This window comes from Sycon ciliatum, chromosome 1 (genome assembly GCF_964019385.1).
Source record: "Sycon ciliatum chromosome 1, ocSycCili1.1, whole genome shotgun sequence".
Classification (NCBI taxonomy): Eukaryota; Metazoa; Porifera; class Calcarea; order Leucosolenida; family Sycettidae; genus Sycon; species Sycon ciliatum.
Window position 1 is genome coordinate 71,530,483 of NC_088643.1, and position 18,948 is coordinate 71,549,430.

General features: G+C 46.6%; 1 protein-coding gene and 1 long non-coding RNA gene across 2 annotated transcripts; one reads left to right on the plus strand and one right to left on the minus strand.

The window, feature by feature from the left end:
• Window positions 1-580: 580 nt before the first annotated feature.
• Window positions 581-18,866, plus strand: LOC135805259 (uncharacterized). The gene is made up of 12 exons (XM_065319272.1): window positions 581-1,383; window positions 6,539-6,674; window positions 7,207-7,420; window positions 8,145-8,245; window positions 8,555-8,621; window positions 9,403-9,493; window positions 10,250-10,374; window positions 10,887-10,951; window positions 13,662-13,728; window positions 15,277-15,361; window positions 17,508-17,574; window positions 18,363-18,866. The coding sequence occupies exons 1-12, from the start codon at window positions 877-879 to the stop codon at window positions 18,551-18,553; spliced, it is 1,716 nt and encodes a 571-aa protein (XP_065175344.1). The 5' UTR covers window positions 581-876; the 3' UTR covers window positions 18,554-18,866.
• LOC135805260 (uncharacterized) lies at window positions 11,814-18,364 on the minus strand. Its single transcript, XR_010551128.1, has 2 exons — window positions 13,118-18,364; window positions 11,814-13,072 (listed from the first exon to the last, which is right to left on the minus strand). It is a non-coding gene; the product is annotated as an uncharacterized LOC135805260 (long non-coding RNA).
• Window positions 18,867-18,948: the final 82 nt, after the last annotated feature.

Below are 18,948 nucleotides of genomic sequence, written 5' to 3' on the forward strand. Positions count from 1 at the left end.
TGGAGTTCACGTGCCAAAAGTTAGAGATTGTGTAGGTACTGGAACGAATTGAGCAAAAACGGACGGGCTGGTATGAGAAATTGTGGGTTTGAGTGCATACTTTCAGAGCGTGATGGTCCTGATGGAGGCAAGTGACGTAATGTACTTTTCTACTACGTGATGAGGCCAGTGAGTGTGCCACGCTGCCCACGCACGTACCCATAACCATGATAACCACAGTTGCAAAAGTTACTTGCACACTCTTGTCCGTATAATTAAATTAATTATGCACTCTTGATCCTACGCATTCGAGTGTAGGGCCGCCGCGCCCCGGCCCCCGGCTCTCAAAGGGTTTAAAAACCTCTTTTAGGACAAAGCAAGAGTACTCAGTCTTCATGGTCTTGGACAAAGGCAAGCGAACATGCAGTGATCTTATCGCCATGGCAGCGAGATGGGGGGGCTTCTTTGCGCCTTCTTTGATCGCGGTGGTTCGCCGTTCACGTCAGTTCACATGACAACAAGTCATAATCATTGTTTTGGTGGCCTGCACGGCTGCAGCCAGGCTGCAGCTAGCTAGTTGGAGTTCATTGAACTACGTGTATTATTATTATAAAATTAATATCTGAGGTGTTGGCCGTTCTGACTGTAGTTCTTCTTTGAGTTTGATGTCCCAAGCATCGCGTCTTCAGCTGAGCATTTTGTTGGCATTCATTGTATTGATGGTACCGATCCAGTTGTTTGGAGTCTTCAAGTTAGTAATAGCTTTCTCCACGTTCTAGCGCGTGACGGCATTCCTCATCAAGTAACATTAGTTCTACTCATTTTTAGCTAGTTAGAGCCAGGGCTCGCCAAAGGCTTGTTATTGTCGTGGCTTTCCACTTCGGAAATAGCGGCAGCATGACCACGTCGACAGCAGTGGTGAACTTCAAGAGTCTTCTGGCCCGAAGCAGCGTACACAGCTGTGTCGATAGTGTCAGTTGTGATGGCCCTACCGGCTGTAGCTTCAGTGAAAACAGGAGTAAGCAGGACGACGTCGAGGCGACGACCTCTCCGTTGCCACTAAGTCAGGATCGTCACGTCTCGCATGCCGAGTGCGCCTGCACGGGATTGGACGGCAATGGTAGCAGTGAGGGATACTCATCATCATTCCTTTCTTCGCTCGCAGTACGTTGTAACAGTGAGCAAATACAAAATTTACATCGGAGCAGTGCGGAGTGTAGTTCGAGTAGCGCAAGTAGTGCCAACGTCAGTAACCATGGTAACGCCGGCACTGACAGTAGGCTGAGTAGCGCCAGTAACCATGGTAACGCCGGCACTGACAGTAGGATGAGTAGCGCCAGAAACGCTTCGAGCTATTCCTCTAGCGCAAGGCAAGACTGCGCAGGCGCCGACCTGCTTGCTGAGGTAAGAACATAACCTTGGTAACCGTTCCCTTCAGCTGAGCTGGTGCTTGGCAGTACTACATTATTGTATAGATGTAGTACTACTAGTACTACCGTAAACTCCCCCGCTGCAAACGCCCACCCCATTTTTGCAAGATCTGCTCTTGGTCTGTCAAGCCAAAGCCTAATATTAGGCTTTAACACATTTATACAAAAATGCGGGAGTTTTGAACTTCAGATGCAGCCATACATGCTCCAATCCATTTGTTTATCAGCTAAGCACTTCGTTCTGGAAGAGAATAAATTTCACCACCAAATCATGAACACAGAATGATCCTCCTCGACTATGCTACGTGCACAACAGCGAACATCAGCACATTTAGAGCTAAGAACAGGTGCTTCATGAAGCCTAATATGCAATGCAGCATTGCACTGATGTAAAAGTGAAAAATCAATCTGACCCCATATCTCAACACCTTTGAGAAAGAAACAGCGGTCAGCACTCAAGATTACCTACAAAAAAACATCATAGATGTGGGCCACCATGCATGAGAGATACGGGTGCACTGACAATGCAAAGTATTACAAGTATCACTTCCAGAAATGCAGTCGCAGCAAGATAATGACAAAAGAGATTGCATCTAAGTAGACCATGATTATTCTGACTACACAAGTCAATGTCTACAATGGCCAACATCTACAAAGTTACGTATGCCACACTTCTGAGCAGGTGACGTGGAGGCCAACATCGCACTGAGCGCATTCAAACTTTGTGCGAGCAAGCTTCCCGCCTTCTTTACATAGCACACAGTCGCGTTGAGGAAAGCCGGCTTTGCTGCCTTGGACGGGTCGCAAGGTATGCTTGCCGACAAGCCTTGAAGCTGGTCGTTCTGCCGTTGCTTCCGATGATCTCCGACACTTAGCACCGGCACTGGACGGGTGCTTGGCCAGACCTGCATTTGCTTCCAGCAGCTGGTTGGCAAGCTTGGTCATGAAAGCCAGGTGAGTCAACGGTGGTTCTGATGTGGCATGGCCAGCCAATCCATGTTTGTGCAGAAGGTAGGCGTTGACTGCGGCCGTGTCTAAGACCCAGTACAAGATTGCATGCCACCACTTTGTGCACTTGATTGAGCAGCTGTAATAGTTACGGAGCTGGTCAGCGATATCAACTCCATCCATGAACGCATTGTAGTCATGGAAGACGTTGAGCTTGGTCAGCTCAAGACGTTGAGCTTGGTCAGCTCAACGTCAACAGTCTCAGTGTTGCCTGACTGCGGGTTGAATCTCACCCTGGGCTTTGCGAAGGTCACATCCTCCAGAGCGTGATGCGCTGTGGTGAGCATGGCAACTGGCTTACTGTCGTAGTAGGTCAGGGCTACAACATTGTTTCGCGCAGCCCATTTCGTTGTGCCTTGCGCGTCTTTCGCCGCTTGCCCTTTCTTGACCGGCTGCTTCACACACGTCGGCACACGATCCGCCCTTGCAGTGCACGTGTAGAGTTGCCCGCGTTCCAGGAGGATCTCAGCAAGTCTCGTGTTCGAGTACAGGTTGTCAACGAAGACATGGTGACCCTTGCTCGGCAGCTGCTTCATCAGTTGCACAACGGCATTGAAAGTCTTGCTCAGGTTGGGCTCCTTCGGAATGAACGGGTCAAACTGGAAATAGAAGCTCCAGGTGTATCCACTAAAATAGTGCGGGTCACACAGGGCATACACCAGGAATCCATCGCCAGCGCGCTTAAATTTGATGCGCGACTTGTAAGCGCTCCGGCCCTTGAATGCGATGTCCATCTCATCAAGACTCAGTTGCTTCGTTGGAGAATACAGCTCGTTACACTTCTCCAGGAACACATTCAACATCGGGCGAACTTTGTAGAGTGGGTCGAATTGCGGCGTTCCATGTTTCGGCTCGAGGCTGCTGTCGGCAACATGGAGGAAGCGCTTGATCTGCTGGTATCGGGTCAAGCTCATCCTGCTCTTGATATTGTCGTTGCCGAACAGCTCTTCGCTGGACCAATACAGCGTCATGGAGGGGTACGGGTGCAATGCATTGTTGAATAAAACGCCCATCCAAACTTTCAGCTCAGCCACAGTGAGATTGCTCCATGGCCGTGCAGACTCTACATCATTCGGGTGAGCTGCAACCCACTGATAGTAGTACTAGTTTGTTTGCGCACAAATCCTTTGCATCAAATCAGAGGGCAAGTACAAACACAACAGATCCAGGGGTGATTGAAGTGTTTCCACAGACAGTGCAGCCTTCAAGCCCGGATGACCTTCGAAGTCAGGCAGATCGTTCTGCGGCAGTTCTTGGGTCCAGCCAACATTTATCTGGCGGGGTGGACGACCAGCTGCAGCCTGTGGGGTAGGCTGGGGCAAATCATCATCTGATTCCGAGTCCTCTGCCTCATCACCTCCCTCCACAACTAATTCTTCAGCAAACTCGACATCACTGGTCGTTCCCACCGCTTCTTCTTGGCCTGACTCCATGTGTTACGCAAAGCCTAATATTAGGCTTACTCCAAAACGACAACTGCAGCACCATGAACGACTTCGCAAGCAACGACAACTAACGACTTCTCCTTCGAATTTTTGTCAGGGGAAAGCCCTTCTACGTGTCAGTTGGCTGCCATTTTTTATTTCCATAGAAACCGAGCGTGACTCATGTAGTACTCAGTCGCGTAGTTTCAAAGCCTAAAATTAGGCTTTGACAGACCAAGAGGTATGCGCTGACCCCATGCACTTTTACCCCTACTGTACGAAAGTGCATCTCACACTGTACTACGGTAAACTATGTCCATTTTCCGGGTTTCAAAATGTGTTAAGGCACTAGTTACGAGCAAGCTCCTGGTGATTTTATGATGTTGGTTGTTTTATTTCTCAAATCCAAACGGGAGTTACTTCGGAATAACAAGGTAGCGAAGAACAGGCTATTGCAGGAACCAAATACACTTCTGACGGTGTTTCCAGCCATCATTTCCAAATCACGCAACGCGCAAAGGCAAGGGGTTTTCTCGACCACGTCAGAGTTTTCAACAAGTTAGCAGCGACTTTGTGGGGGAATCCATAAATAAATAAATATAATAATATAGGTGTACTAGTAGCTTCTGTGATATCCGGCCTGTTCGACTTGTAACTGCAATACTGCGACCTGTCAAGTCATTGAATGACGCTTCGTCAGAACAATCACCGTTCCATTCTGAAAGCGCGACATCGTGGCACTGCAGAAATTTCATGATTTGAAAACCAGATGGATTCTACGGCATTACTTCATGGAGAACGAACTAATAACAAAGATGACTCATTCATCATATGAAAGGAAATCTCGACCGAAGTTATTTTCTTTGCAGCAAGATAATGACAATCGCTTTTGCAGAGACTCTTGGTAAGACATAGGCAGTTTGTAGGCATTATAGCCGTTCTCGTACGCATTCGACCTTCATGCCAGTTTTCTACAACTATATTGACCTGAAAAAGGCGGAAATGGTATGGACCCGCTGGGGTGGGCGTTTGCAGCGAAGTGGGCGTTTGCAGCAGACTTTACGGTACTAGTGGTACAGGTCAGTGAGCAACCCGAAGAAATGAAAATGTTACATTGAAGTACAGTCAACTCCTGATATAACGAACACCATTGTGCAGGAGAATTAGTTCTTTATAGCCGAAGTTTGTTATAACAGAAATTAGGGCTCAAACGATTAGTCCGATTAACCGGTTGCAGACCGGTTACGAAGAATTAACGGTTAACCGATAAAGATAACGGTTACGCAGTAACTTTTCAGTCAATTTTTCAAGTATCAGGTCGTTGCAAAGTGTGCACTTTCGCGGGCTGTCGCACGCGTACGCAATTTCTGGGCTGTCCACTCGGTCATATCTGGTCTCTTGGTGTGAGAGTATGTATGAATGAGCATGCAAGAGAATGTACATGTGTGCGTTGTACTGAATAGGGTACATTTTTTGAATGAGTATAGTCAAATATACAGTTAAAAAAGAGTCCGCAGGATTGCCGTGGCTTATAGGTTATAACCGGTTAACCGACCGTTAGTTTAGCAGTTAACCGTCAGGGGTAAAACCGTGACCGTTTGAGCCCTAACAGAAATGCACTCACGCTGTACAAGCATCAAGTCATGACTGGCAAGTGGCCCATGACAGTATGAGTGCACTTGGTTTACATGCGGCCCTAAAGGCTTTGGTTCGTTATAAACGAAAACTGTTCGCTGTATAAAAGGGTCGATTTTGTATGGGTTCAAACAGGGACATGGACAATGGTTCGCTATAATTATCACAAAATTCGCTATGTGCGAGCTCGTTATAAGTGGAGTCGACTATAGAGAGTAGTTACGGTGAAGATGAAGCATTGAAGGCACTGCAGTAGAAGTAGTCAATACAATGTAGTTTACATGGTCAATGAAAAAAAAATGGAATCATCCCCGCGTACAGCACCGTATGAACTGCAGTCTAGTGTGTGACAGATTATGTGGACAATTGCCTACTTCAACGGGCATTGCTGCAGTACACATGTACATGTACAAGCCGGTACATTGTTGTAGTATTACAGTGGTGCAGTAGTAGTGGGGCAGGCGCGTAGCTCGCATGGAGCACGAGGGGAGGGGGTGGGGGGGGGGGGGGGCACGTACACCCCTCCCCTAAAACTTCGACCTACGCGTAGATTCAGCATGCACATAATGACCCTGAATGACATGCACATAATGACCCTGAATGACATGCACCAGCCATCCTACACATACATGTACAGTATGCGGCTGTGCACCACCACCCCCCCCCCCCCCCCCCCCCGGCCGTAATGGGGGACCAGCTATGCCCCTGTGTGGGCAAGTTGAAGCTAAGCAACTCTCGTGATTTATTTAAAACCCCACATCAGTGAATAATGGCAAGAAGGCACAAGAGAATTAAAACAAAAAGCAAGTGAATAGCTAGAGGGAAAGAGAAAATCAAAGAGGAGCAATAACAAGTTAAAAATGCCCACATGAATAGAAGTATAGAGAGTGCGGGGCCGCGGGGACGAGTAGTATAGCGGTTATGCAAATGGCATAATGATGCGTCAGCGGATTATTTGTGGGTGTATGTACACAGTGACACGTGAAATACTGCTCAACATACTCATACTGTATGTCATGCATGGGTCTTCCGGTGGCTATCATTGCCTTTGCACTACTGCAGGTGAACACACTGGACCTGTTCCACACAGTGGCTGGCCTGTATGCTCGCAGTTTTCCTTCAACGGACATTGATGATATCTACAGTATCCTGGCTGCTGACAGTACGCGCACCATACTACTGTACACGGATATGGAGAGTAAGTAACTAGGTAGTCTGCACATACATGTAAGTAACTAGGTAGTCTGCACATACATGTATGACTGCACAAGTCACACAAATACTGCCGATCTGTACACACTCTGGTAATTGTCCTGTACTGCACAATACACAGTCATGTAACAACCCTGCCTGCAAACTGTGCGACTATGGTGTATTTAGCGACTATGGTGTATTTAGCGACTATGGTGTATTTAGCGACTATGGTGTATTTAGCGACTATGGTGTATTTAGCGACTATGGTGTATTTAGCGACTATGGTGTATTTAGCGACTATGGTGTATTTAGCGACTATGGTGTATTTAGCGACTATGGTGTATTTAGCGGCTGTGGTGTATTTAGCGACTATGGTGTATTTAGCGACTATGGTGTATTTAGCGACTATGGTGTATTTAGCGACTATGGTGTATTTAGCGACTATGGTGTATTTAGCGACTATGGTGTATTTAGCGACTATGGTGTATTTAGCCGTGCGGTGGGATACTATTGTTTGAATGCTGTTTTCATTGCAGCTGCCGTGATGGAATGCCAGAAAGCCTACAAGGACAGTAGCCATGGGACAGATGCCTCCGATGTGACTCCTGTGCCTGGTGCCGATGGCGATGACACCGACAGCACTACTACAGGTGACGAGGAAGAAGAAGAAGAAGATGACGACGACGAGCCAGCGAGTGTCCTGTCCGGTGTGTTCAGTGATTCATCATCGGAGGAGGAGGAATCGGACGAGTGAGTACTTGAGTAGTGGTGTAATGCTAAGTAGTTGTATGTTGATGAGTGTCTTCGGTGAGGTAACCCTTGATGCGGACACAGTGACAGGCGTCGGTCCACAACCTGCAGAGAAACGGTAAGTGTTGGTTAGCATTGCAGGGTAACGAGGCGAAAGAGCTGGCAGACAGTACCCTGTTGTTGGCCGACCCGACATAGGCAGTGATCGAGCGTGATTACCATAATGATCAGTGACCAAATAGCGTGATTTCGGTAAGAAAAGGGGACTTCTGCCAGCTACTAAGAATATAGCACCCAAGCTGGTCACCCTACAGCCTTACAAGCACAACCAGATGTTCGAGTGTTGAAGTGATAGAACGGAAGTCATTAGTATATTGCAGAAATGCATTGGCAAATCAAGTTGCTGTTTAGTTGTGCCTTTAATCACTGCCTTTAACCAGCCCAGAAGCTCATTGCACAATGACACAGTCAGTTGTAGCACCGACCCCCTGCACAACCACACGCACCTGGACATGGTTGTGTGGGTTGTTCAACAGTGCTTTCCTAGCCCCAACGCACTCACGTGCATTACTCGTACCTTCCGTTTTTGGCAATGCGTAATGGACTTTTTGCATACAAGCATGCATGTACAGTCTACAGTATAATAATATGTGTATGTGTGTGCAGTGTGAGTATTGTGCATTGTATGTGTGTGTGTTTGCATTCACCTGTGTGCTTGCAACAGAGAGGACGACGAGGATCAGACCGATGGCCATGGTTGCCGGGGACAGGCAGAGTTCTTGCACAGGGTAGCGGTCAGGAGGAACTTACGCCACTCCAACAAATGTAAGCTTTTTGAAACTTACAAAGCACAGTGGAACTTAGTCACGAAAACCAGAATCTTTAAAAGACATCTGCATCATTCTGTTCTTTCCCGGTTGTTTTGATCCACGTATACTTGAAGTACTGACTATCCACAACAGTGACGAAAGTAGTTCCAACTTAGATGCCGGCTGGTACCGTTGGAACAATGAATTTCCATTTTGTCGTTCGATAGACGTGGGATGTTTTCCTGGTGGTGTATGTGTCTACATTCCCCTCTCATTGCACTGTATGGCCATTGCTCTTTTTTTCATTACTGTCACACTGCTCCAGGGAACTGCTCAAGTGTGGGCATCGAGTCTCGACTGGCCGGTGCACTGACGTTTCGCTGGGTTCTGCAGTAAGCCACCTCTAACTAAGCATTGTTGTCATAATTGACATTCGGTGATTCCTGCAGTACCTCGTGGCTGCCACAGTTCTCTTTGATCCACTGACATCTAGGGATATAGTGAACAAATCTCCACCATTCCTTTTGCACATAACAGTGCTGCCAACCTGCTCGGTCTGATTTGCGCACTCGGACAGCTGAATTTCCGTATTTTCCAAAGTTTTGCGTGCCGTACCAATTTGTTTTAATCCCATGATTTATAATGTGTGTGTTTTGGCGAAAATAATGGGGGCTAAAATCTCATCAGTTGCAGACTATGCATAGTCATGACATGACTTGTGTCAGGATACTCATAGTCAAAGCTATATCCATTCAAACTGTCCTCATCATGTACATAACATATATACCATGTACATGACATATATACCATGTACTTGACATATATATACCATGTACATGACAGTGTAAGTGTATTGTAGAGAAAACTGGTTGATAGTCAGCTGATCCATACTTCTCAATCTTCCGTACAATTTCGGTCACTTTCCGTACTGCGGACGAAGGAGTGGATTTCCGTACAAATACGGAAGGTTGGCGGCGCTGACATAAAGCCTACGGTTCAGGTAGTTTTTTTAATTCTGCCAGTTGTGTGTTACGTTGCCAATGTCAGTCAACCATAGAGAGATTGCGTAATCCGAATAGGCAGTGCACTGTTTCGTCCTGTGTCAATATGAATAACGGCTGAGAGCGTTTGTTTCTTCGCTGTTGGATTCCTGTGCTTCGCTGATGCATGTAGCGGGAAGCTGCAGAGGCCTCTGGTGCACATCGGCCTGTTTGCAATTCGGCCTAGGTACAGGGGCCGTGGACTCGGCACCAACCTACTGCAGGTAAGGCATCATGGTGGCTCTGAGACACACATTCGCACATTCCCTGGCACACAGGACTGGAATTATCTAGATTTTTTGTGTGTTTTCCCGTAGTGTGTACGTACAGTTTGTAGAAAGACAATACAGAAAATTTGTAGAAGGCCAATACAGGCGGTTTCAACTTTCAACGTTGTACAAAGACAATACAGGCAGTTTGTCTACATGCCAATACACACAATTTGTAGTGAAAAGACATTGCAGACGGTTTGTACATAAGTATGCCAATATAGACATTTTGTGAAAAGTGTGATTGTGTGATAGCTAGCCTTGCTCCCAACTCGTGCTTCTATCTGATAAGACTGCATGCATAGGTCCAGAGACATGATGAGTGCTCAGAAGCCTCCGAATACTATACTGTATGTTTCCTTTGCGGGACTGCTACACTACAGTGGTCCCTCTATAATCCGGCACCATTTGTGCCAGGGAAATTCTGCTGGATTAGGGCGGGTGCTGGATTAACAAATCTGATTTACTGCTGCAATATGCATGAAAAGGACATTTTGGCTACTGAAAATTGTGCTGGTTTATAAAGTGCTGGATTAAAGGGGGACGACTGTACTACCGGTACGCGATGAAGATCACAGCCGAGTATCCTTTTGCTGCTTGGGTGGAATGCTACACAAATGCTCATGGTCGCTTGATCAAAACTATTCATGACTTTAGTGATTCATGTGCATTCAAGGCTGACGCTTCAATGTGTTGCAATGCCGTATACAGCAAGTGAAGAAGCAGTCCGTTTCAGGAAATTACTCCGCTATCATCTGCTACGCTGACGAGCGGGCAGTGGACTACTTCAAGAAGAACGACTTTGACGATGATCCCGTTCTTTGCATGCAATATATGTAAGTGGTTACAATTAGTTGTATTCAAGTGGAATTAGTTGTATTCAAGTGGAATTAGTTGTATTCAAGTGGAATTAGTTGTATTCAAGTGGAATTATGATCCTTAGCACAGTACTTCGAAGTATGTCTTGTTTTGAAATGTGTAACATACGCCGTCGGCATTTTTGGTGTAGTGGCTGTGACCAAGTTGTGAGGTACTGTGCATGTCCTGTGTGGATGCAGTGCTGCCTGAAGTACTGTCACTTAAGCTCGATAAGCCATCATATCAAAGAGGGAGCGTCGCCATATTGTCTTGTAGCTGTGGACTCCTACCCAGACTCTGGCAGTGTATTATTACATACAACAGGACAAGTGTATTCTAAGTTCTGTTTTTCAAATTGTACTTGTACACTGTAAGACTGGTGCACAGTTTGTCACGTAACCATGGTAACTGCCTCCTTTGCGCTCAAGCATTGTATGCGGTGAAGACGAATGAAGTTTTATCCCATGATCCTGTCTGATTTTGCCTGCAGTGATGCTATAGACCCATGGCACTCCAGCACGTTTATGTGCTACATCTCCGGGCACTACCGCAAGGGTGAGTCACAGATAACCACATATGCTAGGTATCTCTTCTACTACTAGTTCAGCACTGCTGAACAGCGCAATGCATGACACGGTCCCTGTTCACCGACGCACAGATCGGAATGCATGTAGAGACTGGTTCGATTTCCTCTGCGGCGAGTCACGTGATCACAAGTTATCCTCCGCCAAGCTGGGATGTAGCCCGGCATGTATGAAAGTTATCCTCCGCCAAGCTGGGATGTAGCCCGGCACCGGCATGTACATGTATGAAATAATTCTGCAGTACTTCTGAAGTACAATCAAACGTCGTTTAGATCTGAGAACGAACTTCAAGGGACTGGGCAAGTTTGTTTGTCTTATCCGGAGTTCTTCTTATCCAGATCTGACAAAAAATTGATATGCATATCATATGGATTTTTTATGTGAAGGTGCAGCGGCTGTGAAGGTGCAGCGGCTGTGAAGGTGCAGCGGCTGTGAGTGTGGCAAATGTAAAGCATTGTTCATAGAATAACTGTTATGTCCCCTTGCGGACTAACCGATACCATTACACTCACAGTGCATCCTTACTGGCACTCACAGACACTATCATTTGGTAGACATTGCTCTTGGCCAGGTAAAACAACAACCAATCAGTACTCGAGCATGCGCAATACAGTACCCGCCTGTATAAATAAAAAATAAATTCGACGGGTTCGCGTACCGGGCAGGTCAAGGACAAGGAGTCGTATAACTCCCTGGTCAAGAACCACCTTTCCGCTTCCGTGGGACGCCACCACCCCATGGTAGATTAGATTATAACTAGCCGCATACACAACAACTGCCCCCTTTCAAGAATGTTCCAGGGGAACATTCTACCACAAATAAATACCTCAAAATCATTGAAGCAACACATAAAATAAGTTCAAGACAAGTTCATCAATCCACCGTACGAGAATTCTTAAACTATGTCACGACACTACAGTAATAATTTATTATCTGACGCAGGAATCCGTTAGTCAATATTAACAAAAAACAATGCAATTCAAAACCTTTTTAAAGTAATGCAATGAATAAACTATGTGTGCACTCATATCACAACCATAGCAACGAATATAGTATTCCAGAACGTTTTCTTGTCACAATTATCAATGGAATTCGTGACTAAAGGAGATGATGAAACTACGATAGGATTTATGCACTTGGAGTGAAAAAACGAGGATACAAGAATAGTAAGAAAAATAGCACAAACTTTGGAAAAAATTGCACTGGTAATAAAAACTATACAGGTGAGAAATGATAGAGGGGAGGGGTGAGTGCTGCTGTCCATGTTTGCACTGGATGACGTTATCCTATAATAAATATTTCTTTTTCCACCTCAGTCACCGTGGACAGTGATAATACATGTAGGAGCAATTAACTGGATACGGTCTCAGCCGCTTGTCTTTGAAAATCACCGTGACTGTCAAATTTGAAGGCCGAGCCTCCAAAATGCAATCATGAATTCCGCAAGGACCCTAAAGGTCTGACGTGGAATTTAGGTTGCATAAAGAGGTGAGGCTGAGAATGTGACAGTGCCCCACCCTCCCAGTGCAGTGATACCCCCCGGCAGAACACTGTCACAGTAATACATTCAAGAAACGGCTCAGAAAGGCCAACGAGATTCTGGGAGGGGTTGGTTTTGGCAGGAAATGAGGCTGAATGTGTTTGTCTTTGAAACGCTATGAATTATATGAAAACGGAGCGATTTTGGGCCTAACACACTGTCACATTCTCAGCCTCACCTCCTTATGCAACCTAAATTCCACGTCAGACCTTTAGGGTCCTAGAGGAATTCACAATTTTCCGCAAAGGCGTAGGTTGCACCTTTTGCATGTATTACTGTAGGCTAATGCTTTGCAGCATTACTTACGGAGCACTTCAAGCCGAATGTCAGTGTGTTGGCGGCGATACATAGGTTCCAGAGAACTTGTCAAAAGGACGGAGAGTCAGCGACACAATATGCAGCTAGACTAAAGAAAGCAGTTATGGATTGTAAGTTTAACAGAGCACTCAGAGATCAGTTCGTTGGTCTGAAGTCAATGAGTGTCACGAAGGAGATCTTGATCAAAGCCAAGGAGACCTCAAGTTTGGCGGACGTCGTGACGATGGCATCAGCCTATGAGACAGCGCCCAGAGAGTCGGAGCAATTGACGGCATCAGCCTATGAGACAGCGCCCAGAGAGTCGGAGCAATTGACGGCACAGCCCGTCCACGCCGTCCGTTCGACTGGAGCATCGTGCACGTCGACGAGCAAGCAAACTTCGAAGCCGTCAGACGAGAATTGTTTTCCGTTTGACAAGTCTGGTCACAAACCGGAAGAGCCGCCGCTTCACATGGAAATTTGTGCCTCGGTTCGCAGAGATTGCTGCACCACGGCACAAATTACTCAGGAAAGAAATGAAATGGCAATGAGGCAAGGCAGAGGAAGAGGCATTCCAGGCCTTGAAAGATGCAATGTGTAAGCATACCCGATTAGTGCACTACGATGTCAAGAATCCAGTCACACTCCAGGTCACGGGACGCTTCTCAAATGGGTCTAGGGGACGTACTACTGCAAAGGCAAAAGAATGGTGATGTTTTGCTGGTTGCTATGGTGATGTTTGCTGGTTGCTATGGTGATGTTTTGCTGGTTGCTACGTTGTATTGTATGGTAATCAGTAGCGCAGTGTTGGTACAGTGTTGGGTGCTTCTTCTGTGCTTTGCAGATGCTTCTGAAGATTCTGGTGATGACCGTCACTTTCTCGTTGATGCCGAGTCAGAAATGTCAGCCTGGTGAGTGTCTTGACTTGTATTTTGACTGTAGCCGGGTGAAACGATTATACCGAATACTGTAAGACATGTATATATAACGAGGAAGCAAATCTAACGTTTTAACGGATGACATTTCTTCGTTATAATAAGATCCGTTGAGGCCGTACAGGTTCATATATGCTGTATGTGGATATGCCGAAATACTGCAAGATCGTTAATATATCTTCTCGTTAACCTATGAATTTTGCACAATCGTTAAATTTGCAACTCGTTATAATAACATGTCTTACAGTAATCAAAATAGAAATCGTTACGATTATTCGAAAAGTTTTGATTGCTTGATTATGCATACAGGATGCATTATTATACACGTATGATTGTAGATCGACAGATGTGAGAGGAAAAAACTCTCTCCTCCACAGGATCAATATTAAAATTCTAAATTTTGCATTTTTTTTTCAGCTTCTGATACTGTTTTTATCTGCGGAAGAAATAATCGAAAAGTAACCGATAACCGATCGATAACGGTTTAGGTTATTCGGTAGTCGAAAGGTGTAATCGTTTCCCCCCTACTTGAATATTCCTCATCCTCTTCATCCAGCCTCACCTCCCCCTCGTTCTCCTTGCCCTCCTCCTCCTCCCTCACATTCCTCTTCTTCACCTCCTTGCTGTCTTCCTCATATTTTTCTTCTGTCTGGTAACTTCCCCTGTCTCTATGTTGCATGGTTCAGTCACTCAGTGTAGCACCCATGAACCGGGCGATGGTTTTGTGACTTCTGCTGGATCTACTTAGAGCAGCATGTTGGGGGTGATACATCCACTGCACTGGACACTGGTTGTGCTTCAACATTGTATGTAGATACATCCACTGCACTGGACACTGGTTGTGCTTCAACATTGTATGTAGCGCACTGCTCAGTGATACATCCACTGGTTGTGCTTCAACATTGTCTGTAGCGCACTGCTCAGTGGTACAGAGGAAATCAGAATGGGTGCGTGGCCATCGCCGTCTAGCACATTTTAAGCTATGGAAGAATGAAAAATGAAGAAAATGGTAATACATGTACATTCATATCTCTCTTATCCGGACCTGAAAGGCACGGTCACTTCGGTCTACCGGGCAACCTGTAGGTGAGGGTTTAGTGGAAGTGTCACTACTCTTTGTGGAAGTAGTAACATCATATCTCAGATCTCTGGTCAGGCTTCCCGATCATAATGTTGTCCAGAGTTCCGGGCATGTCCAAGTTATGGCCGGGCAGTCATAGTCACATCTGGCTGCGGCCAACTACCCTTCACGTTGTGTGTTGTCGCTATTGCTGTCTATGTCTCTGTGTGTGCCAGTATACGTGGAGCGAGAAAGATATGGGTCTATCCAATTCTTTTCTTTACTATCCAAGTGCGTTTGATGTCCTCGCTTTCAAGCTGTACTGTGTGCTCAAATGCTGGATTCAAGTGTAATGAATGCGTGCATTCATGCATGTGCATCTGTTCTAGCATTGAACATTGAACATTGAACATTGAACTGTCACCATGACACACTTGGCCTGTTTGTGCATGTACCCGTTGCAGGAAGACTTCACAGGTCACAGCTTACCAGCAACAGGTTGCACTGTTTAAACGAATGAAATGTCACATTCAAGAGTTGGAAGACACGGTAAGGAAGAATTCATCGTTTCCCTTTCAGAATCCCTTCTGGACAGCTGTACGGCAATCATGTAGAACCACTGGGTGAACATACTTTGTGGTGTAAGAATTGCCCTGTCACAGCTGGTTCATAATCTTCAGTGGACCTGCTTTCAACCAGGAGGTAGAGCAATGCTCCATCTTTTTTTCTCTTTTTCTCTCTCTCTCTCTCACTCTCTCTCACGGGGGAGACGGTAGCAGCGAACACGAAGGGTGGCGACCGGTGTACTATGCAAGTCACAAGCTAAGCGGCCCAGAATCTCGCTAGCAGCAATTGAGAAAGATGCATTGGCTGTGGCATGGGGGGGGGGGGGATCAACCGTTTCCGTATGTTTGTCACTGGCACCAGTTTCGCAGTGATAACTGATCACAAACCTCTCATTCAAGTCTTCAAACCAACGTACTGTCTCGTGAACGCTAACTTGCGTGTGCAGAAGCTGGTTATGAAGAAGCAAGACCTCAGCTTTACTGTCGCCTATCGTCCTGGTACCCAGAATCACATAGCAGAAGCGTTGTCACGTCTTCCAGTTGAGCCTGCGGATCCCACTGATGCATTGGTCCACGCTGTAACCCTTGCGTGTGGTTTGCCGACACCTCAACGCAAGTGAGTTGCGGAGTTGACCGCACAGGATGACACGCTCACAGCAGTTCGCACAGCTCTTGAGACGTCTCGTTGGCCAAAGACAGCTAAGCAAAGCTCACTCCATTTGAAGCACTTCGGCATGAGCTCAGCTTCTGGCCGTATCCGAACTCTAACGGCTTTGTGATTTGCCGTGGTGATCGCCTCGTCATTCCTCTGGCTGCTGTTGACAGTGTTCTGAAGCTGGCGCATGACGGACATCCAGGGCGTGACAAGACCCTGCAACGCCTGAGAGAGTGTGTTTGGTGGCCCGGTTGGAGCAAGGATGCCCGTCAAATGCTCGAGGAATGCACACGGTGCATGTCCAATGCAAGTGTACGGCCAGCTCCGCTCAAGCCAAGAGAGCTTCCCCACACGTGTGTGTGTGTCACACGGTTTCTGTCGACGTTTTCTATTACCTCGGCATCCCGTTTCTCAGCTGCCTGGATTCGTATTCTTGCTACCCTACTGTTGTTCGCCTCGGCTCGGAAACAATGGTGGCGATCACGAAGGCATGCGATCAGATCTTCGCTCTATTCGGTGCACCGCACAGGTTGATTTCCGACAATGGGCCAAAATTCACAAGTACCGCGAGTGCTCCCAGCTGAAGAGAAAGCTGGAGGAAATCGTCGCATGTTCTGCCAATGCATCTACTGGCCCAATAAAATGCGTCATTTGTAAGAAAACCAGGAACTACGAGAGGCGCTGGTGAAGATTGAGGCTGGCACTTCCCAGACTGAGTGCAGGCAACTGGATGAGTGCCAGTCTGAACTGCGCGAGGATAAAGAGCGTCTGAGGCGCGAGTCTTGCCGACAGTTTATGCAGTCCCTTCACTTGGAGAATGCCCAGTCGGGTTTGTTGCAGCGACGTCATCTCGACCGTATTCAGCCGCAACCTGGTACAGCAGCCATTGCCGACCAGTACGTCCAACAAATGCCGGCAAACCCGTACCCAGTATGATTGGGCAGCTAAGTCTACGACGACAGCCAGGCCTGGAAGGAAGCCGTCGCTGACTCCGTCTTTTCCCCAAAAGGGGAGAAATGTAGCAGCCTTGCTACCATGACTTGTGCATGTGTTTGTATCATGACGTCCACAAACCTACTCTGTACTGTAATACCAGATATTTAACGTCAATTAAAGTTAACGATTCCCGAATTTTTGTGGGTTAACGAGGTGAAATTCAAACGAATTCTGTCTCAAAACCAGCATGCTGATACTGCACTGTACTCTAGCTGTAGATCCGCTCTGAGCTCCTCACGCACGGGATCTGGGTCGGAGTTGGCCCTTGTTGTTTAGGAGTTCTTTGGAGAAGTAGAGAGACTCGGGAGCCCGAGATGCTTGGCTGTTCACATTCCTCTTGAGTTGTGTTCCGTTGTATTTTATTATGTAACCTGAACCCAGCCGGCTGTTTCTCTCTCTCTCTCTCTCTCTCTCTCTCTCTCTCGCTCTCTCTCTCTCTCTCTCTCTCTCTCTCTCTCTCTCTCTCTCTCACTCTCAGGTGTCCAAACAGCAGAGTGAGATTCGCTACCTAACGGGCAAACTCCGGGCCTTTGAAGAGTCTATAGGTATGGTGTGAATCATGTGCAGCTTTGCATGATCTCAATCAGTCTCATCTACCTTGTAGTGCTACTGTAAATGTAGGCCGCATGTCTACATTAATCATTATAGACTTTGAGAAAATCCTCTGATTGTACAGTCAAACCTCGTTAGGACGAACTTCAAGGGACTGAACAAATTTGTTTGTCTTATCGGGAGTTCTTCTTATCCAGATCTGACAAAAAATCGATATGCATATCAGATGGATTGTATTTACGTGAAGGTGCATGCTGTGGTAAACGTGTACATGGGAAGCATGTCATTCTTAGCATAAGCCAGAACAAGGTAAGTACAATGACAAAGTGCAATGAATCACGACTGTGCCGAAAGTTGGTACAACGTACTGATTGATTTGTTCAAAACACGCTTGAAAGCAATTTGCACTGTACGTACAATACTAGTATGACCTCGACTATTGAAAAAAAGAAGAAGAAAAAAAGCAGCCAGCGCACGCTCGTGGACCGAAAGTTCGTACTACATGTACATGACCACACTGACTTTGTTCAAATCACACTTGAAAATAGTTCGTCTTCGCGAAAGTTCGCTGTACAGAAGTTCGTCGTAAACGAATAATTTTGACTTGAATTGATGCCTGGCCAACCATAGGATTGACCTTAGTTCGTACTAATGGAAAGTTCGCCTTATCCGTGTTCGTCCTAACGAGGTTTGACTGTAGTTCAGATTTGTTTAGTTAATGTGCTTCCAGCCGATCATCAGACCATTCTCTGTTTCATTCTGTATTCATGTTGGTATACAGACACTAGAAGTGCTGAAGATGCAAGGTCCGGCAGAGCTGACCATGCTGCAGACGATGACATCGCTATTAAGCAACTAGATCTGCTCCCGGGACTGGTCAGAAAGTCAGCAGGGGCCGTCTCCCGCTTTTGGACGCTGGACATGAAGGGCATGGACATGAAGGGCAAAGTCAGCACGAAACATAATTATTGATACATCGTGTGCTCCACCCGCAGCACCCGCAGCAGCTACCTCGCACCCCAGTACATGTACTCTTAGAGTCGCTCTTCTCACTGTGATCACCACCCCGCCCGGTCATGCAGTCTTGACCTGGGGTTCTAGGACCCGGTCATGCTGCCTTGACCTGGGGTTCTAGGACCCGGTCATGCTGTCTTGACCTGGGGTACTAGGACCCGGTCATGCTGTCTCGACCTGGGGTTCTAGGACCTGGTCTCTCTCTCTCTCTCCTCTTTCACTTTCTCCTCTCTCGTGTTTTTTGTAAATAATAAAACCGGAACACAATGAATGAGGTGTTGTTCATAGTCAGTGGGGGACTGCACGAGGTATTTATCTTCAAGAGGTTGTTTTGCATAATTATTCTCTCTTCC

What these genes read in the sequence shown, in the direction of transcription:
- LOC135805259 (XM_065319272.1), top strand. Translation starts at nt 877, where the DNA reads ATGACCACGTCGACAGCAGTGGTGAACTTCAAGAGTCTTCTGGCCCGA. An exon ending in GAGGAGGAGGAATCGGACGA is followed by an intron (nt 7,421 to 8,144) that starts GTGAGTACTTGA and finishes TGCTTGCAACAG; the next exon opens with AGAGGACGACGAGGATCAGA. An exon ending in CTCCGGGCACTACCGCAAGG is followed by an intron (nt 10,952 to 13,661) that starts GTGAGTCACAGA and finishes TGTGCTTTGCAG; the next exon opens with ATGCTTCTGAAGATTCTGGT.